The sequence below is a fragment of the Lissotriton helveticus genome, chromosome 11, assembly GCF_964261635.1.
Source record: "Lissotriton helveticus chromosome 11, aLisHel1.1, whole genome shotgun sequence".
NCBI lineage: Eukaryota > Metazoa > Chordata > Amphibia > Caudata > Salamandridae > Lissotriton > Lissotriton helveticus.
The window spans coordinates 977,368,922-977,391,480 of record NC_136072.1 but is presented as its reverse complement, the minus strand read 5'-3'; the positions used below and the strand labels follow the sequence as shown (position 1 = coordinate 977,391,480).

The window sequence follows — 22,559 nt, the reverse complement described above, 5'->3', positions numbered from 1 at the left end:
CTCTACTCTTCCTCCTTACAACTGTTTCACTGACATACTATTAAAATATAAAAATATTGTGATACAAAAATATAGTGTCAAAAATATCGATCACAAAAATATCGTTTTCCTATACATATAATAGTAAGTAAGTTCAAAAAATATCAAAAAACAATATCGTTTTACACTTATATCGAAAAATATATACAAACTTATCATTTTTTAATATATATTTAAAAACTGTAAATTGTAAACATTAGAACCTATAACATTAATATAATATATATTAAATGTTTTAATAATATTGAGAAATATATACATATCTACTTATATAATATAAAACTATTCTATTATTTTTAAATGTACTAATATAAGGAGTGTATATATATATATATATATATAAATATATATATATATATATATATATACATACACATAAATAAACTAAAAATGCAAACAAATTTAACCTTTTTCCACTTTATTTATGCTTAAAGCATAAACAATAGATACAAATACAATTTTAATAAAAATATGTTGAAAATTAAATACATGTATATATATGTGTGTGTGTGAATAATATTAACTAAATACACAAACACATACTAATAGAGAATAACAAATATACTATTCCCACTCCAGTATGTGCAACAGCAGGGAACACATTGGATACCAACGGGGTAAAAATCCAAATAATGAGGCCCACAGCTAGTAAGCTGGGCTCGCGAGCCTGAATAAGGGTGGACAACGGTTGTCGTTCACATTGTGATTTTAGACCACGACACCTGAGAACCCCATTGAGGACCTGTACCTTAGATCACCTGGATCGCACCTATCCTGTGACGATCATCAGTATTGTCTGACACTGACTCCACTCCCGTGGATCTCGAGCGTTGCCTTATTCAGGCTCGCGAGCCCAGCTTACTAGCTGTGGGCCTTATTATTTGTGATTTTAACTTAAAGGCAAATATCAATTGTCCTGAAGATGAACTCTGTATTTTGTATAGGGTTCGAAACGTCGTCGACCAGATTACACTATATGCCCATAATTTTGTTGTATAATTTGAAGCAATAGTGTATCCTACAATTTTGTCTGTATAACACGTATGAAAAACAGACTGCCTTAACTTGCCTCCACCCCTACCCCCTTGTTCGTTCTTCCATAGTGTGTTAGTCGGGCACCGGCTGGTGTCCCACTTGTATTCACACTGAAAATGTCTATGTATTCTGGCATATACAAATATTAAAAGGTGTCCGGCTGGACAGAGAATCTAGCAACTATCTAGTCTATATTTATTACTTTCTTTCCAATCTATAGTGGTTAGGGACCGTTGTCCTTGATAAATACGTAACTACCCAAGGTCCCTGACCTATTGCTTCCTTGGGTTTCCCTTGTTCTATATAAAGAGCAGATATTTATTAAACAACCATGGCATGCTTGACTGCATGTACGTTAATAACTATATTGAGATAATATTGATGCATCCAACACAAAATAGGTGGGCCCTGTTCTACCATGTACACTTTACCATCAATCTTTCTCACCTCACGCTCAATGGTTATGGACAGAAGCCCCATGATATCAATAGACTCCCACTGATATACACCGGGATTGATGTCCTTGGATATTAACACAACTTTGGGCCTGTGTTCATAAAACAGACATTGTGGAATAATAGTGCACATGGAACTTGAATCTACCATCAATTCTGTAATGTGTTCATTCACCACAAACATAGCTTTTGGCCTGCACTTTCTCCCTTTCTCTTGTTGGTCACTCACAACACAAGATCCTCCCAGTACACCCTTCCAAGCTTATTTCATCATTCACAGCAGCTACTTTGGATTTGCTGCCATCTCTACACACACCTACAAAATGGCCTCTATGACGACCACACTTTCTACACTCATGATTAATTGCAATATAAGACTTAAAATCTGAGTTATGTAAGTAGCTGTCATACCGATAGTACAACTTGGCATTATGTTTAAGTGTGAAGACTCTATTGCTGATCTACAACAGTGCACCCACATCTGGATCACAGATCAATTTCTTTCCAACACTTGACACATCATTGCCAACTTTGGGGCTGAGTACGATATTACAAGGACCACAACCGACCCACGGTCGTGTGCGGTCCTTCTGACATCCGCCCCTGCGGTACACCTGCCGCATTATGGTGTGGTGGGTTGAGGCATCAGGTAGAGGGACCGTCCGCAGTGCACCTGACAGGCTCAGCGTCGGGAGGCACCATAATCCCCTAATGACAGCAGAGCCAGGCTTGGCACCGCCATCGGGATTATGATGGCACTTTCCGACAGCCATTTCATGTCAGCCTTTCCGACAAGAAGAGACTGTCATAAAGTGTCTTTGGGGGCTCCTAGCAGGGCCCCGTGCCCTCCGCATTGAGCTGGTGGGCACCATTCATCCCTGCACTGTGTTGCAGGCACCGTGAGGTGCCTGCCACACGGTGCAGGGATGTTTCCAAACATCCATTTGTCAATGGAAGCTTGTGCTTCGGGCCTTTTCCGGCCGCTGCACAAGCTTCCATTGTCCATAGGGAGGTTGCACTGTAATACAGTGGTCGTAACCGCCGACCTACGGTTCCTTTCTGCAACAATGTCCATCCGCCCAACATCGAAATTAGGCCCTAAGTCATTTGTCTCCATCTCTTCCATGCAAAACTCTGACTGTTCCACCACCTTGACAATATCGATGGCATCTTTAAATAGAGGATTTTTCACAACTCTAAGGTGTTCCTGCATCTTCTTACTCCTGCATTGAACAATGAGTTCATCACGAACCAGCTCATCAGTCATAGTACCAAATTGTTCACTGGTTCATTATCATGTTAAGGTTGTATGTAAAATGTGTGCCTAGCCATCACCAGATTTTCCTCTTTGGCAAACCTCCACTGAAGCCCCTTTTTGGCTTCCATTAACTCATCCTGAAGAGGTAGGACATTAGGTTCTAAAGCCATTGGCATATATGTAAATATGTGTTGGTCTTCCTTTCTAATTACATTCAACATTGTGGAGAAGTGTGGCTCACTGGTTAGAGGAGGCAGACCTGAAAGCAGAGGTCAGCCCGGGACCAGGGTTCAATTCCCGGCTCGGCAGGATCTTGAGTCCTAAAATGTCCACGGACTTGACAATTCTCGCTCCGGTGCCTACTTGATTCACAGGTTCACACTCTGCGACTCTGGGCAATAGCTTGCTTAATCTCCACAACGGCCCCTCGCGGCGGGATGCCTGGCTTTCACCTTGCGGATACCCTGCCGGGGTTATCTCACAGGGGAATACCAGGACGGGTTCCCTAAGCAAGCGCTTAGAAACCGCTTGGTGATTTGCGCTATATAAATTCCTGTACATTTACATTTACATTTACATTTAACATTAGACCTTTCTTCCAAGAAGGCTGAAAATGTTGACCATCCAAAGCTTCCACATAGTTTTTGAACATTGCAAACCAATCCTCCCACTCTATGACTTGTGGTCCAGGTAGCGATGAAAGTAGAGAAGGTGCAATAATAGAATTGAATGACTCCATGGCGCAGAAATAACAAAGCAAGAGAAATAGAAAGCAATGCTAGTACACTCTGCATGTTACAATGGATGCAGAAGTTAATGTGGTGTGCGCATCACCGCAAAACACGAAGAGAAACACCCATGAAGAACTGTGTGATGAATGCATTCAGAGAAAGTGTTCAATAATTCCTCCTCTAATATGTGTTGATAGGTGTGTGTGTGTATCACTGAAAAAGTGCCCAAGTGCCCATCGAGCTTAGTAATAATACTCTTTCAACAGTTCATGTGTGCGTCTCAATGAATGCACATGAATGCCCCAAAAAAGTTGCCGCTGCAACTGACATGAGTGCATTTCCTGTGATACGTGGACAAATAAATGAGGTGTGCGTTGCACTGAATAAGTGCCCAAAGAAATATGGCGGCACCACTGACGTAACTAAGTGGCAGCGTGATGAACGCGGAAGCTGTTACTCCAACTGTCGATGTGAAAATTGCACCTTGCGCAAATTGCTTGAGTCAAGTGTCTTGTGCATACAGCACACAAAATAGCCCCACTGGAACTGAAGTACATAAATACAATAGTAGAATTCAAAAAACCTCACCACCAGTCGTGACCGCACTTCTCCGGAGCTATGTGGTGGTGTGCTGCCCAGCACAATACCAGGTAGGGTAACTTGTTGTTGCAGTCAACAGCAATTCCTAGATTCTGGACTACCTCTAATCATTGTAGGTCTTGAGGCTGGCTCCTCGTCGCAAATATTTTGCGAGGCACAACTCTTCACAAGTAAATCTTGTGGAATATAATTTAATGAGACACCACAACGTGAGTATAGTCATCCCCAGCCACATCTAACACACATGGAATGCTCCCTCATAAAGCAACACAGAATTCCCCTAACATTCTAATTCCATCAGATATTTCTAATACAACAGGCTGCCTGTGAAATGATTTCTTAAACTAATTGACTATACTACTTACCAAGGACAATACACTGCTCTACTGTGAGAAATGGTACCAATCATTATGCACAGCAACAATGTAACACGCAGAAGGCAAAATACGTCTACTAATTTATTTAGCAAGGACATACCCCCCTCAGCATTGCATTTGAATGGAAAGTCTGACTCCACGGGATTTAAAGCAACAAAGAGTTGCTTATTACAGCTCTAAGGAGCTATGATAAAGTTCTTAAAGTCATTTGACTGCTCTAAGATACAAGGGCAAAGCAGAACTTTGCAATTATGTCAGACCATGGGGACTGAAATCATTTCTCAATAATGGGCACTGGCTTACAAAACATGAAAGTACCTCCTTTCACCTTTCTAGGACAATCGTACAACTCACTCAAAAGCACACTTAAGCTATTCTCCTGTGCTGTTTTCATATATGTTACACTCTAACCTTTTCAATGTCATCTTTAGTTGGGATCAAAACGCAGCTTTCATGAAATGCGTATAAAAACACTAAATCAGCCAGTTTCCCGCATATTGTCAGACTGCATGTGACCGCTGTCTGAATTCCTAAAACCCAAGGGCGTGCATGCAGTTTCTAATATATGCAAGTAAAATACAAATTCCACAGCCTGGGTTTTGTAATAGTAATGAGTTTTCAACTCTTTTCTGCATTGGAGCATAGCTGGGGCAGTTGTCATTGATGCAGAGATAGTGTTGCAGATTCTGGGGGCTTATTTACAAGCTCCTTGCGCCGACAGGGCGTCACTTTTTCCCATATTAAAAGTGACGCACCAGCGGAGCATGGGCTTGTAAATAAGCACCTAGGTGCATAGCTGGAAAAGGATTTGTAAACGCAATAGTCATTTAATCTAGTACGCTGCTTCAAAACACCATCAGGCTATTGATTTGGGAGATTCCACAACAACGACAATCAATTTTGCGTGTTCCCCACAACTAACTCGCTCAGTAAAAGTGTGTAGCCTGTGCAATTAGTAGGAGTCTGTCCTCCATATGTGATGTGTCTGTCCTCTTTGTGATAAAGCCAAAGAGATGGCTCCATGAACCATCGAACCACCATGGTGTTCAGACCTGTGAAAAGGCATTTGTTTATTTGTCTTTAAAAGGCCATCTGCGGCTGACAGATTTTGGAAGATGTTGAGCAACCGTTTACTTTTGCAACAAAATAAGTGCATTGAATAATCTATTGAATTCTAGCAATTTCTATGGATTTGTTTTTCATGTGACCTGTGATTGTTAACCTAGTGTTTTAGAACCTGGCTTGGTTTTTTTATTTCTGCCTTGTACTTTTCATTGTATTTACTGATCTCTTGCTATGTTATAATGTTGCTGGTAATTTATTTTTTATAGTAAGGCTTCATTTGAACTTTTTTAACGGTTTTAAATGACTATATAAATAAAGTCATTCATTAGGTGGGCGGTTGACTACAGTTGCCAGTATTTCAGCACCTTTAAAGTCCCTGCATGCAGGCCAGCTCTTGATATGATATTTCTAGACCTCCAATGCTGCCATAAGCCATAGATAAGGCATTCCTCCTGTAGAATTCCTACCAGATTCTCAGCGGGGCAGTTTTGTTTGTGATTGGCATGGCTTTTCAGGTAAGATGTTCAGTTAAGGTTCATGTAGCGTGCTTCCAGCAGGTTACCAATGTATCTGACCTTTAGGTTTCTATTCTAAATGAGAAAGAAAGGGGGAAGAGTATCAGGAAATTTCTAAAGTCATCGAGACAGCAATTAGGAATTCTCTTTGATTTTGGGTCAAGAAACAAGGTGGGGAAAACAGCCTTAATTCTATGCAGTTTTATGGTATGTAGTTATATACTGTGCAGAGTTCTTCTAAATTCCCTTCAGGGTGGAGTTATTGCAATGAGAATTGATATAAAAGAGCACCCAGTTAGTAATTCTATCATTTTCATTTTTTTGTAAAGTAAATTCTGTCACTTGGCAATTACCATCTGTCTCCTTCCTTGCTATACTTGGAAGGTGGCACATGATACTTTGTGACTTTCAGCATCCCAATAATTAAACAAAGTAACATATGCAACAGTATACCCCAGTATCTACTCTTCCTCCTTAGCTGTTCAGGCACAATCGGCACCACAGAATTGTATGTCATTGTGCAAGTTTCCTGTTATGTTATGTTATGTTATGTTAACTTTATTTTCTATAGCGCACGGCTACTCCAACGGAGTGTCCCGGCGCTTTATAGTGGCAGCTCATAAAAACATAACAGACAAAGATATTCAAAGACAACAGGACAACGCAACTAAAGGGTAAAAAGCCAAGTTTTTAGGCCTTTCCTAAAAGACAGCAGATTAGCGGTGCAGCGTAAGGCCAATGGCAGAGTGTTCCAAAGCTGGGGCGCCCTCAAACTAAAAGAGCGCCCCCCAATCCGGGCCTTCCTAACTCGGGGAACCACCGCGAGAGACAAAGAATTAGAGCGCAATGCTCTAGTAGGACGATAAAAAGCAAGCCTGTGTTGAAGATATTTAGCTCCCAGACCGAAAAGCTCTTTATGGGCCAGGGTCAGTGCCTTGAAAATTATCCGCTTCCGGATAGGCAGCAAATGGAGTGACTGTAAAAGACCGGACACTCTGGCTCGCCTGCGCAGGCCGAAGATGGCACGCGCCGCGGAATTCTGCACGACATGTAATTGCTGCACTAGATAATCCGGGAGACCCAGATAAAGCACGTTGGCATAATCCAATCTGGAGCCAATCAAAGCTTGCACCGTTATCTTCCTGTGCTCTTCAGTGAGCAGAGGAAGAAACTTCCAGAGCATCCTAAGGATGCCGAAACATGTGCCCGTGAGGCCGAGAATCTGAGATTTCATCGCCAGATTGTTATCGATCTTAACTCCCAGGTTTTTTGCCACCTGTGATGCCTGAGCTGGGGGAGACATATCTGTCGGCCACCATGCCTGCCAATCAGGGTCCGCGGCACAACCAAAAAACAGCACCTCCGACTTGTCAGAGTTACAATTAAGGCTGCTCCGCTGGAACCAGTTGAACACCGCCCCGAGACAATCCCGAATGCTCTCTCCATCAAAGTCCTCACCTTTTCTACATGTGAAGAGAAGCTGGGTGTCATCGGCGTAAGAAACAATCTGGGCCCCCTGTGACTTCTGCACAGTGCAACACCCCGATCAGGTGGACTGGTACCTCCCAAGTGATCAGAGGCTTGGATACTTGTACTTCATTTTACCACTACTGCATTTTGCCTATACTTCATTTTACCTATACTTGAGCTTCAGTTTATTAATGAAATGGGCATGTTACTTGTGTGAAGCAGGCATGGCTCTCCAGACTTGCAAACAGGCAATATACAAAAGGAAGAAATAACATTTCACCCTTGTCCTTTGATAGTAGTACACGCATGACAGAGATTATGGGAAGGACTGCAACCACCCTTCTTCCTTGAATTGACATCTACCTTATGCTTTAGTTTATCTTATGTAAAGCTCATTTCTGAAAATGGACTTTACATAAAGGATTAAGGATGCAAGAAAGTCATTATAGTAGCCTGCCTCTGCAGCTGCTGTGTTTATCCTTAGACATAATTTTAATCCTCTTCAAAATGTCACAGATGCTACAAACCTCATAAATTGAATGCATTATTTATTAACGTTTAGACACTGTCTTTAAAACTAAAACATACAGTCCTTAAAAACAATAACATTTTTGTATAATTACACCATATAAATACCAATTCTTCATAATACTCTGAAAGCTCTGAACCCCTACTATTTAAACTATAAAACACTAATCCAAACAATTTTTAAGAAATTTAGCCAGTGCACAAGTCACATAAAAAAATTCCATCATTAAGCGAAGTTCCAGTGCATCATTCCCACAATTGATGTTATATTTTTTAAAAGAGGTTTTAAAATCAAGCAGCGAGGTCTTTAAAAATGATGACAATCAATTAAAATATGAACGTTAAAGTTATGATACGGCAGCCCACATGTGCAGTTATTCTCTTGATCTAAAATTGCTTCGAATTTTTCAGCTCTTACATAACGCATATTTAATCCTGTACGGAACTTTAATAGTAATAATCGTAACCGGTTATCTGGTAATGCCAATAAATACCGGAATACGTTCATATTTTCCCATGAATCTAACATGTATTGTGTGGAGGGTTTGTTCCTTACATATTTCTGGTCCACCAATCTCGATTCTTTTTTACAGGCTAATTTTAATTCTGCTTTAGGGATTGGGGATTCAGCTCTTTTTAAATCTAGTTTTAAGATTCCTGCAATATTTTCCAATCTATACTTTATCTTCATTGCCCAATGTAGTTCACTTCTTTCTATTTCAGTGGCACAGCAGGCTGATATCTTCTGGGTATTTGGGACCAATAATTTGTCCCAAAAACGCAGATAACCTCAGATAACATGCAATATATGTAAAGGCCTTTACTGCTGTATCATTTCTATGCACACCTGTCCCTTACGCGATCCATGTTCTGGGAAAAAAGTATCTAAGCGTTGATGAGTATGCTGGTAGAATTATTATGCAAGTGGGACACAGAGGCATATCATGTGTTTCCAGGAGAAAGGCACCTGGGCCTGAGAGGCCTGTGTGTGTTGAATTTAGAATTTTATAATGCGTCTTTGCCCTGAATATGACGCAAGCACCAGGTTATGATGGAAGCACAGTCATATAGGGTCGACCCTACTACTGCATTCCATAGCGGATTCCATCCAATCTCTGATAGTACCATAGGGTCTTCGGCTGGTTTGTTCGGTACTCAATAAGAGTTGCCTTAAGAAAAATGATGATAACGGGAAGGATCCACTGCAAAGATTGTTGGCTAATGATCTAGAGCAACTGGGCCCAGGCCTTTGGATATTACAGAAATGGTCGCTCCATATGACCTATGTCTTTGTTGAGGAATACATGCTGCAGTGTTCAAGTTATAAAAATATGACTATTTTTAAGGTATGTCTATCGCTGGAGTGGTGCCTTAAATTAACCTGCCTATTATTCAGTCAGAGATACTACTAGCCATGAGTAATGGAAACTTGCGATTCGTAGGAGAAAGATGATTTTACCTTAAGGTGGCCTAATTCATAATTTGTAAATCCCCCCACACAGAGACCACTCCCTTCATAGGTGTAATGCTCTCTGTCCTTTTGAATGTGACACATGGAGCAACATGCAAAACTCAGCGCATAAACTCACGCTGAGTCATTTAAGTGGTGCCTCATTTGCCCATGTAAGCCCTAGATGTGATAAAGGAGACGCAAGAGAGGTGCATTCAATAGGTTACAAATGCACGTTAAATTGAGGGAATATTTAGGAAAGGGCAGGAGCAGATGGTGTCCTTCCACTCTGCTTGGCTTCTTGGATTTCTAACTTTCCTACCATCTTTGACTTTCTTTTGCTACTATTTATCCTGGCAGGAATGGTGTATATTTATAGTGGGGAAAATGTGTGGAGAGGCATGATTTTAGCTGATTGGGTCATGTCAGGTGACGTTTCTCACTCAAATTTGTTTTGCGTGAAAATTCTACTTCCACAGTAAAGCTTTAATTTATCAGAAAAATAACTGATAACATTTTCCGCTTACTTTTTAAAGTCTGCAAAAGTTTAATTGCCTTATTTTACTGCTGCAAACCTAATTTCGCTAGTATTAAAACGTAATCTAGTGTGAATAAGAAAAAGTCCTGTAACTTCTGAACTCTTTGATTTGAACAGTAAAGAACAATACCCTTCAACGAGACCATTTCGATATGTGTGAACAGGGATTTAATTGGGCCTCGTGGCATTCTGAGACCAGTGGGAAATGAATATAAGTGGCAACTGTCATAGTTTGGCATATAACCAACAAAAATATGATATCTTGAGCCTAAAATAGGACATCGGTAGCACACCTCTCACTTTCTTCTAGGCCACAGAAAAGGTCACGGTTGTGGATAACTAATTATGGAGTAGGATTGTGTTTCAAATTCCCTAAATCACCATATTGGGCATTATGATTCATCCATGGAGTTTTAATTCAATGGTTTTATAGTTAATAATCAATAACAGTCTCAAATTGCACTTGAAGTGTAGGGGTTCTTCTGCTAAGTATACATTGTTTTGTTTCCATTAGGAACACTGTCTATTCATACAGTAGCTTGACTTGACTTGTGTTGTTTTGACAAGTGGAACTGCCACCAGTTATAGGCACCTTCTCCCCCAAAAAGCAAGATAGCATTCATTATGTTTTTGGAGATTGTGCAAAATGTTATCTGTTGCTTAAATTACCATTTCAGCAACTACATCCATGTTCTTGTTGGACTCTGTGCCCATCTGCAATATTTCTTTCTCTAGGTTTTCATTCGAAAGGCTGATACTTGTGAACTACATTTTTATTCGTTTTCTTTTTATGACAGATTCCTGTCATTCAGATTAACCTCACGAAAAACAAGGGGAAATATAAAACCTAACTCTTTCTGGGAGGCTCTAACCTTACTTAATGCTTCTCCCTTTTCTATTTGCACTTTCGATCACTACCCACTGCTTACAGAATACGACTTATAATAGTTATTGTTTTTAAGCTTCAAGATTGGTTTAGTAGTCCTATAGGTGTAAATGATTATATGATGTACTTAAATCTGCATTTGGGTACGAAGGAGCAGGTTATGTATCTCTCATTTTGACCTCATTTTTAAATGATGCTATTGCAACAAGGTTGCACTTTCCAGTGTCGATTTTTACGCTTGCATGTGTGATTTACGCATGCCTTTTTCAATGTATGAGGGAAATTATTGCGCTTGCATGTGTGATTTATGCATGCCTTTTTACAATGTATGAGGGAAATGTGGATACACTATTTAGAAGTTCTGATATAGCTCCAGTACTGATCCTTCTCCCCACAGGATCTTATTCTTAAACAAAATTACAAACTTTCCAGTAGTACGATGGATACCTACACCAGTAACAGCTTTCCAGGTTTGCTTCAGGAGCACCTATATGAGTTCATATTTTTTTCAACGGGGCATAGGCATTTTCAACTAATTGTTCATGTTGTACAATTGTGCTTGCTGAGATGCCATTGCCTATGGGCAATGGAGAACTTCATTTTATTCTTCTTTTGCAACACTGGAAAAATATGTTTCCACATGGCGAAATCCCTGCACTTTCCACAGATTTTACTCAGATGCAATATTATGTAGTTATGGAGTAATATCCCTTGTGAGAAAAATGATTTATGAATGCAAGATCTCTTTCTGGGTTTACCATATGCTCGTATATTCAGCATGCAAGGCAAATAAACAACTCAAATGACTTTGTGATTTTGTCCACTGAGTTTCCTGACTGCATTGGCTTATACACATGTAATTCTCAAGCTAACCAGTAATGTGCACTGAAATGTAAACACTGAAACCTTTAAACATTCACAAACAGTGTTAATTTGACAGCTTTCATTTTAAAAGTATTATCACTGATGTTACTGATTCTTCTTGATTTTGTTTTTTAGTCACCAGGCAAACTCCCCGACAACCTAGTCCAGCAATTTTTGTTAAAAGATGAGAATATTCTTTTTATAGAACAAGAAATGGAAGGGGAAAAAGCAGAACCGCTGGCCAATGGTCTCAATGGAGAGAAACACCAGGAACAAGTATCAGAAAAGCTTCCAACCAAAAAGCCCCTACCATTGAGGTTACAGAGGGGCACAGGAAAGAAACATGCTCCTGCTGTCCCAAAACCAGCATCACAGACTGTGAAACTAGGAAAAACAAAAAATGTTGATGACCATGAGAACCGTAAGTCTTTGCCTTTTTCTGAAAACTCTTCAAAGGAACACAAGGAGGAAGAGAACATTGTTGTAGATAGAGCAGGAAAGATGGACCATCCAAACAAAAGTGAAGAAATATCAAAAGAGGTTGAGGAAACAAAGAATGATGAGAAAGACAATGCAAGCAAAAAGAGCAACAGCAAAGACAGGATAGATGAAGGAAACAAACTAATGAGTGAAATGTTTGCAAGCACAGAGCAGAGTAATGATTACACTGAAGAAACAGTTGATGAGAAGCATGACTTGGAAAAGCTAGAGAAAACCACACTTTGCAGCAGTAACAACAATACCAGTGAAAAACGTGAAGGCATCAATCAATGGCAAGAGAACAAGAACAATGAAGAAGCTTTGAAAGATGTAGGTGACACGAAGACAGATCAGCCTGATGAGATGGAGAACAATAAAGAGTGTCTCAATGTCAAAGAAGAAAGAAAGGACCACACAGGGGAAACTACAGATTCAGAAAAGGTGAGCTGAAATAATTACTAATACATAACCATCAATTATTATTTTCAGCCATGTTTTCCTCATATGATGAATTTGCCTCACCTTATCCGATACTTCCATGAGATTGAAATATTTACCAAATTTAGGTCTCAAACATAAGTTATTGCAAGTTCCTAAGCATCACAAGTATGTATGGGATGGCAACTGTGCATTTTCCAAGTGGAGTTGACCAGGATTGCATGGATTTATGTATTTGAACTCCTCAATAACCCACCTTTTTCTCAATTGATTACGTATGAAGTCCATACAGCATTTAGCAGGATAAAAGATTTTGCTTTTATTATGTGGAAGGGATCATGTGAGGGCTCATGTGAGAATAAAGGCTCCCTGCAAACACTAAAGATTCCATTCCTACATTTTCTACGAACTTAATATAATTTCTTTTGTCATAACCATACAAATTTGTAACTCTCCTGCATTGTTGTTGTGCTTTACCAGTTAGGGTCCAATTCTGATCTCATTTGGAAAGCCCTCCGGACAACTCGAATCTAGAGAGCTTTCCGAATGACTTGCACTTCGGGAATCCGTGCGACCAATTCCGATGCGCCCGTGCAGTGACAGATTTGGTTTGGTTGGACTCCCATTGAACTCAATGGGAGCATATGTACCGAACACGTACACAGGCTCCCATTGCAAAAAGTGATTGGTGGGGAAAAGTGTTCACTCTGTGGTGGGCACCCCATGGTGCCCGCCACACTGCCATGGCCCCCCTAAGTCTGATTCCCACAGGCGTTTCATCCCTGTAAAACCAAGTCGGTATGGCTGTCAGAATTGACCATCGTACTCACTCGTTCGGAGGCCGTCCCCATTGAGCTGCACGATTCGGTCCCGAACGACTTGGTCTGACTGATTCGGGCTCGGAAACTATTTGGTCGGCGTGAGCAGTTTCCTCGCATCATACCTGGTCATTCGGAATGGGGGACAATTCTGACTGAAACATACGCTCCGAATCCCGTTCGGAGCCCTTCCGAGCGAGATCGGAATCGGGCCTTAAGACTTAACCATTCTACTCCCTGCAACATCAACTCATATACAAGAAACCATATTAATAATGGTTCTCATTTCTCCCTGTGCCATGTGTTTGAGATGAGGTAATGACATATGAACAGAGAGACATGCATTACAGGACCACAACTTTGTTAACTCACCGCAATGTTATGCCTTTGAGCAAATGTGCAATATCATGTGCCTAATCTATGATGGCTTCAATACTACACCGTGGTCTTTTAGTCTAAGAGAACTAGAACATTTTGAGGTGGTTACTCCTAAGATTCTATCAATACCTCAAACTGTTCTGCTTAATGCTATGCCCTGATGAAAGACCAGTGACTTTGCGCCTGGTCTTGAAACGCGTCGGCAGTTTTGTTTGGGTGGAATAAACTGTCATCTTTAAGATACTAGGACAGGCTGGTCCAGTATTTAAGTGCTTATAAGTCATTAAGTCGCTTATATTCCCCCCAAACTGATTTTTTCTCATGTTTTGATTGTAATAATTGTTGTTTGTGATGCAATCATATATTTTTTTGTAATGCTTGATGCAGAAATGTTTTTTATTGTGTAAATAATGTTTGTCTTGAATGTATGTACAAAGTGTATTTAGTCTTGTAAATTTTAGAATCTATTGTCCTCCTTTTTTTCTGTTATGAGTTTTTGAAAACACAAAAAAAGTATAAAATAATGGACACATAGTAACGCTGTCTAAGGGAAGTTACAATAAATTGGCTTCTCACCCTTTCAAACGTGTCATTGAGTAATTGCAGTGTGGGCACTGTGTGTTTATTGCAATTTAATATAGGGTCTAGCCCCCACTACGTGTATACGGACCTATCCCCTTTTGTTCACAATAATGCTATGCTGGTGGCAAGCATGGTGCAGGTAGAGAGTTTCACCCTTGTTGCCTCTGTCAAGTGTGGGAATTCAATAATCCAAACAGAAAGATGGAGTAGCTTACATATCTTGGGTGAATGTTTAGTGATGGTGTCTTTTGGGTTTAAAGTAATCAAAGAACAGCGTAGAAATAATGGTGGACTTTCCCTGAAACTTAAAGATAGTATTACAACCTGCTGGGAATTCCCCCCACGCCACTCCTTTGTTTCCCCAGCATGTTGGGGAGACCAGATATGTGAACAATGGCAAATGACCCTATTTGGGGATTTCATTTCCATTACTTGCACTTGGTGGGTAAAAAGGTGTAGAACTTAATGTGATGATCCCGGGGTCATGAATAGAACTAAATATTGTGTGGTTTCTTCACACAACATTGTGAGTAGCAATAAGCAGCCTATATTTTGACAAATTGGATCACACCCATTCCTAAGCAGAGCAACATGTTACACATTGATATTTTAAATTGAATTTGTAGTGGGCACCCTTCTGCTCAGATGGCTCCTGCCATTTGTGGATAAAAGTAAGAGAGACTTCAAATGGTTTTGGCTACATTTATAATGAAATGAAAAAAACATAGAACACTAATATTTAATGAATGCAATAGTAACTAGACTTAAATTTGCTAATAGAAGATGGAACAATTTATTTTACTGAAGTAATGAGAACAAATCACTCACCAGATCAGTGATAGCAGAGACACGGGAAGGTGTTGGGTGAGTAGAGACTGGAGGGTAAGTAGTAGACAGGTAGTCATATCAGGAAATGCTAATCACCCTATAATAGTTGAGAGTCTGAATGTCAAATAAAAATATAAATGGCTATCTGACCTTATGACATCTGGTTATATCACTTGTGGGGAGAGACTTTGTAGAAACACATGGAAGTGAATGCAGGGATGATAGAGGTGATGGAATTAAAGCAGTAATGTGTAACATAGGGATGATTCTTTGCCTGAGTTACAGGTTATACTCTCAGGAAGAAACTATTTTTAACCTAAATTCAAATAGTTTGCCTTGTTATCTGAAACTCTGGCCGGGATCTTGCCCTTTAGGACAATCTGGAATTCTGGAGGCAATACACTGAGAGGGATAATAGCAGGTGTGCCAGGATAGTGTTGTAAGCTAAACCTGGAATAATGATTTTCATGAGCAAAATCAGGCAAGAGACTGGCGGTTAGGAAGTGTTCAAGAGATGGCAGAGTCACATAAACAGGAAGCTGGAATGGCACGGATATGTTGCACTTTAACCGTATTTGTACAAAAACATAACATTTTCCATTAAGTACAAAATAAACACCTACCTATAAACCCCAAGAAAAAAGAGTGGCTTTCATCAATATGGGTAGACTCTATCGGTATATCAGAAAAATACAACAGTGCCCTCAATGATAATGGAAGCTGTTTCTATTAAAAGATACATGTTTTTGATCAGTTAGGATACAATATGGTATTTTTACCTGGTTCATAGATGTATTGATTTATTTAATTTTGTTTTTTGCAGACGCCTGAAGATGTGTGGTATGAGACAGAACAAGTGTGGTTCGTTCACAAGGATGGATTTTCTCTAGGTAAAGTAAAACGGATTGTACAAGCCTGTACTTTTCCCCTCTCATCCTGCTTTACCAGCTCCCTGCGTAACAAAAAAACAGAGAGGAGAGGAGTTTAATAAGCACTATATGAATAGGAATGTCTTAAAATATTATTGATTTTTCAAAAGATAACTCTGAATTTAATATAAAAGAAATCCGGGATGAAAAAATTAGAAACTATATTTGGAAAGAACTTGGAATGGGAAGCTTCAACCTTAAATGAATAGTAATACTTTTAATGGGATTTCATGAGAATTGAATATAGCTGAAAGTATGTGTAAGAAATCATAATAGTGTGTATAATTCTCTTTTCTTGAACACATTTGTTCAGTGTGAACAGTCCACTCCACTTCAGTTGTTACTACCAGAATGGAAGGCTGGAGGGACATTTTGTGTGCTCACTTTTGAGCCCATGGAACCCTTGCTACAGGGGCGTAACAAAGGACCCCACATCCCCGCTGTGAGGGGGAGCACCTAGGCTTACCCATACTGGAGGGGGCCCACTCAGTCTCTACTGATGTGAGTGTGAGTGGCCCCTTCAGCATATCTTGCAGGGGGGGCCCTCATGTTTCTTTCCACCACTGCCTTGCTATGCATATGGTCAAGGGTGGTAAATCGCAGGATGAGGCCTACTGGACTAGCAGAGTGCTAGGATACCTGTCAGATCTCCCTGCCTGCAGCAGGCATCCACATGTGGTTCCAACTCTGCATACTAGATCCCATCGAGGCAGACATGTCTTGTTTCCAGGCACTAGTAACAACTGAACTGCTATCCTGCATTATCTAACTGGTCATCAGTGGTAGCGGCCATTTTGAAAAACAAAAACACAATCACATGTCCCCTTTTCCGACATTGCAATAACTACCTCAAGACATTAAATGGTGTCAGTGAGAAAGCCTTGGACTGCAGAGATGGGGTTCGCGTCTCCACTAGATCTTTCCTTGGACTGCCATATTTACGTCATAAAGAGGCAGCAGGTGTGCCAGGTCATCAATGGCTTTGTTCCATGGCAATGTGCAATTACTGTTTAGTGAAAGGGTAGGCTGGGTCCTAGGTTTGCCAAGCGATATGAGCTTGATGCTGCATAACTTTGTGCTGCCCCAGCAGGCTATTAAATAAACCAATGCAATATTTTGCGTTGCTTTGCTCCATGCATGCACCCACACAAAACTTTAGTACATTTTTCTCTGTATGTCTGGATTCCCTCACTAGACAGTCTGTGGCCTGATTATTTCCAAAAATATTTTATACAAACTGCCTTTCTTGGTTAAGTGTAGCCTTTATTCTGAAACCTGACCTCTGTACTGTGCTATGTAATGAACCATCAGTGCATATGTATTGTAATAAAACTTGTGTTTACAGCTGGGTCACCAGTCCAGGTCTTTTTAAAGCTATATCAAAAAGCAAATAAATAAATTAATCTGTCAAGGAATTATAGAATGTGTGAGCAATTATTTTTTGACAGTGAGTAAAAACTCATCTGCCATCTGGTATGAATTGTTTTGAATTTGTAGGGTAGAAATCTCACTAGAACATGGCTGTGCATTGGTCAGTATTGGTGCCATAGGCGTTAATGTAAGCAATAAAAATGGGCTTCTTTATTTTATGGTTTACAGCCATAAATAGTACAGTGGGCATCTGACACCTATGGCCCCAGTATGACTGCGCCTGCTATTCTAATGATAGCTACACCACTGGTCTGAAATTACTGCAAGTGTGATACTGCCAAGATGCTGCATGAAAGACAAGTGTAATACTGTGTAAACACCACCTAGCACAACAAGAATTTGTTTAGTAAAACCAAATCAACACTCAATTTGTCATTCCAACGTGTAGATGTTTTCAAATAAATCAGCATTGACTAACTGTACAAAAGCAGATGTTTACTGAAGCTGACTTTTTTTCCAAATAGTGTCTATTGAGATTGCATTTGTCTTCTCATCTGAATAAAATGTTGCTGTCATTTAGCATCTCTAATATAATTGGTGTGTGTAGTTCTAACGCAAATGACCTAGCATTGTAGGTTGAATGCACTCCCATTTTTCCTTGTATTCGTTTTTTAGTTACTACTAACAATAATTATCATTAAGGATCATCGCTCAGCACCACGCTCTTCAACATCTACATGGCCCCACTCTCCGCCATCATCAGACAACACGGCCTCAGCATAGTATCATACGCCAACGACACCAAGCTCATCCTCTCCCTCACGAAGAATCCCAAAGACACCAGACTCTGCTTTCAGGAAGGAATGAGGAACGTAGCCACCTGGATGAAAAGCAGCTGCCTAAAGCTCAACTCGGAGAAGACCGAGGTCCTCATCCTTGGACCCTCAACCTCTGCCTGGGACAACACCTGGTGGCCCTCCGCCCTCGGGAGTCCACCCACCCCAACAGACCACGCACAGAACCTCGGCATCATCCTCGACTCCTCCCTCACCATGACCCGCCAGATCAACTCCATCGCCTCCACCAGCTTCAGCTGCCTTCGGATACTCCGCAAATGGATACCCCCAGAATGCAGAAAAACCATCACCCACGCTCTCATAACCAGAAAACTGGATTACGGCAACACCCTCTACACCAGAATCAACAGAACCCTTCTCCACAAGCTCCAAACCATCTAGAACGCTGCAGCCACAATCGTCCTTGGAACCCCATCAGACTTACACATGACCCAACACCAACGAGACCTCCACTGGCTCCCTGTCGAGAAGAGAGTAACCTTCAAACTGCTCAACCACGCTTACAAATTCCTCCACAACATCGTACCCAAATACCACAACCAGAGAGTCCTCCCACGTATCAAAGAGGAACCTTTGCTCCGCAGACCTCGCCCTCGCAGAGACCCCTCACATTCGCAGAACCAGAGCAGGCGGAAGAGCTTTCTCGTACGTCGCAGCCAAAGCCTGGAACAAGCTCTCTGTCAACACCAGATGCTCCCCCACCCTACACACCTTCAGGAAGAGCCTCAAGACCTGGCTCTTCGACTGAACCCGAGCTGCCGACCACCCCCCCCAACGCACTTTATAAATCCCTGATTGATTGAATAATAATAACAACAACAAAAATGATAATAGTACATTATTTTAATTATTATTGTTGCTGTTCCTTGTTTTAATAATATTATTAGTAATACTTTAATTATTATTATTATTATTATCATCCTTAATAGCATTGTTATTATTATTGTTTTCGTTGTTATTGTGGTAGGAAATTCATTTAACAATAATAATAATAATTGTTGTTGTTAATATTATTATATAGTAATTATGCTTAATAATATATTATTATTGTTGGTAGTAGTGGTACTAGTAGTAGTAGAAGCATTTAATTGTTGACATTTTGATCCATATATACAGATATATCCAAATCTTCGACGATAAACTGCGCTCATGCTTGAGATTAATTGAGCTGTCTACTGACTTGGGTACCTGTGCAGTGGATGGTTCCTGTTTTGCATATCTACCAGGAGGAAAGATCTATACTAATACCTAGGATCACCATTAAGTGGTGTTTGAGGGTGTATCTCTTCCTTGCTTTCCTTGCAGTTTCAAAGTATATATAATGTTGTTGTCTTACAATGTATTTTTGATAAGTGGTGTGTTGATGTACATCAGTACATAATCTGACAAATAATTTGTTGTTAAAAATCCTTTTTTGCTGCTTTCCTGGCAGAATCATTCTGGAATTATACATGCACTAGAAGGTTTGTTCAGCCATATGCATTCTCTTGAATAACTAAAAATAATTTCCTGAAGACAATATATCAAGATATTTATAACAGGCACATTAATCAGCCATGTTATTTACTTGTGTACTTGAGCTTGTCTTAATTTACAATTTACACTTTGAACCTTGTTCTGCAAACTCATGCCCAAAAAAGGTAAACTAGCAAAAAAATGTGGTTTGATGGCAAGGTGGATCTTATCAATGCCATCACAGTATACCATGTTGAAAATAATTAGCTTAATTCATATTTTATCAGACTATTGTTCTAAAAACGATGATAAGTTGAATAATGACCTCTATGGTACATAACTATATGTAATTTCTGCCATCCTCACGCAGCCACAGAACTGAAACCTGATGTTGGAACCCCCGAGTTACCTGAAGGCAGAGTGAGAATTCGCATTGATGCTGATAACACTGTTATGGAGGTAGATGAGGAAAACATACATAGGGTGAGTGACTGATGTTTGTGCTAGCATAGAGCAGGTTGTGAAATGCATCCTTGTCTGGTCAATGCCTGGAAGCACTCTATTTATTTTCGTTTGTTGAAAAAACAGTTTCCATGATGGAATCTAGCAGCACCAACATAGAAGTTGGTTTTCCCTGGGGTAGTACCGTTTTCTTTAAGCTCAACGCAATAGCAATATAAATCAGTAAAACTGGTGAGTACATTGCCCCTTGACCATCACCACTTGTGTGTGTGGCTATCTATGTCTTTGGCTAATACTTAAAAGTTCTCCTTTGACACATTTCTTTGCATTATATTTTAATGTCTACATTCTCTCTTCCTGCTAAATGGGTATCATGTAAGTTTGATAAGTTGAAATTTAATTACCTCAAATGGTATTCTTTACTTATTCAATCAATAAATCACAGACATTTATATAGCGCACTACTCACCCGGAGGGTCTCAAGGCGCTAAGGGGGGGGGGAGTGCTGCTACTGCTCGAACAGCCAGGTCTTGAGCTTCTTCCTGAAGGAGAGGTGGTCTTGGGTCAGGCGCAGGTCGGTCGGAAGGGAGTTCCAGTTTTTGGCGGCCAGGTGGGAGAAGAACCTTCCTCCTGCTGTCGATCTCCGGATGCGGGGGACGGCGGCGAGGGCGTGGTTGGCTGATCGGAGCTCTCGTTTGGGAACGTGGAAGTTGATGCGGTTGTTGAGGTAGCTGGGGCCTTGATCGTGTAGGGCTTTGTGTGCGTGGGTGAGGAGGCGGAAGGTGATTCTTTTGTTGACGGGGAGCCAGTGCAGGTCTCTCAGATGTCCGGAGATGTGGCTGCGTCGTGGGATGTCGAGGATGAGTCTGGCTGAGGCGTTCTGGATCCGCTGGAGTCTCTTCTGGAGCTTGGCGGTGGTTACGGCGTAGAGGGCGTTGCCGTAGTCCAGTCAGCTGGTGACGAGGGCCTGGGTGACCGTCTTCCTAGTCTCGGTGGGGATCCACCGGAAGATCTTCCGTAGCATGCGCAGGATGTTGAAGCATGACGAGGAGACGGCGTTGACTTGTCTGGTCATGGTGAGGGAGGAGTCCAGGATGAATCCCAGGTTGCGTGCGTGGTCTGTCGGTTTGGGTGCGGTGCCCAGGGCGGGGGGCCACCAGGAGTCATCCCAGGCGGACGGCGAGGACCCCAGGATGAGGACTTCCGTCTTGTCTGAGTTCAGTTTCAGGCGGCTGGTCGTCATCCACTCGGCTATGTCTTTCATCCCTTCGTGAAGGTTGGCTTTGGCGGCGGCGGGGTCGTTGGTCAGGGAGAGGATCAGCTGGGTGTCGTCAGCGTAGGAGATGATGTTGAGGTTGTGTTGGCGTGCGATGGCTGCGAGGGGGCTCATGTAGACGTTGAAGAGGGTGGGGCTCAGCGATGATCCTTCAGGGACGCCGCAGATTACTTCGGTGGCCTCTGATTTGTACGGTGGTAGGCGGACTCTCTGTGTTCTTCCGTCGAGGAAGGAGATGATCCATTCCAGTGCTTTCTCCTGGATTCCGACGTTGCTGAGGCGCTGCACTAGGGTGCGGTGGCAGACCGTGTCGAAAGCCGCGGAGAGGTCTAGGAGGATGAGGGCCGCTGTTTCTCCGTTGTCCATCAGGGTTCGGATGTCATCGGTGGCAGCGATGAGGGCGGTCTCGGTGCTGTGGTTGGCTCGGAAGCCAGACTGTGAGGGGTCCAGGGATCCATTCATCTCGAGGAAGGCGGCCAGTTGCTTGTTGACGGTCTTCTCGATGACTTTGGCTGGGAACGGGAGGAGCGAGATGGGGCGGTAATTCTTGAGTTCGGTGGGGTCCGCCGTTGGTTTCTTTAGTAGGGCGCTGAGTTCGGCGTGCTTCCAGTTCTCCGGGAAGGTGGCGGTGTCGAAGGAGGTGTTGATGATGTCTCGCAGGTGGGGTGCGATGACCGCGTCGGCCTTGTTGAAGATGTGGTGAGGGCAGGGGTCGGTCGGAGATCCGGAGTGGATGGAGTTCATCGTGTGGACGGTGTCTTCGGTGCTGATCGGGGTCCAGGCGCGGAGGGTGGTGGTGGGTGGTGGTTCGGTCTTGGCGTGCGTCGGTTGATTGCTGAAGCTGTTGTGTATGTCCGCGATCTTGTTGTGGAAG

General features: G+C 41.6%; 1 protein-coding gene across 1 annotated transcript in view; it reads left to right on the top strand.

The window, feature by feature from the left end:
- Window positions 1-22,559, top strand: part of MYO18B (myosin XVIIIB) — a 1,710,199-nt gene that overhangs the window by 118,470 nt on the left and 1,569,170 nt on the right. The window contains exons 5-7 of the mRNA XM_078665559.1: window positions 11,947-12,732; window positions 16,159-16,225; window positions 20,318-20,430. Of these exons, the coding sequence (XP_078521685.1) occupies window positions 11,947-12,732; window positions 16,159-16,225; window positions 20,318-20,430 (966 nt within the window). The remainder of the gene's footprint in view (window positions 1-11,946; window positions 12,733-16,158; window positions 16,226-20,317; window positions 20,431-22,559) is intronic.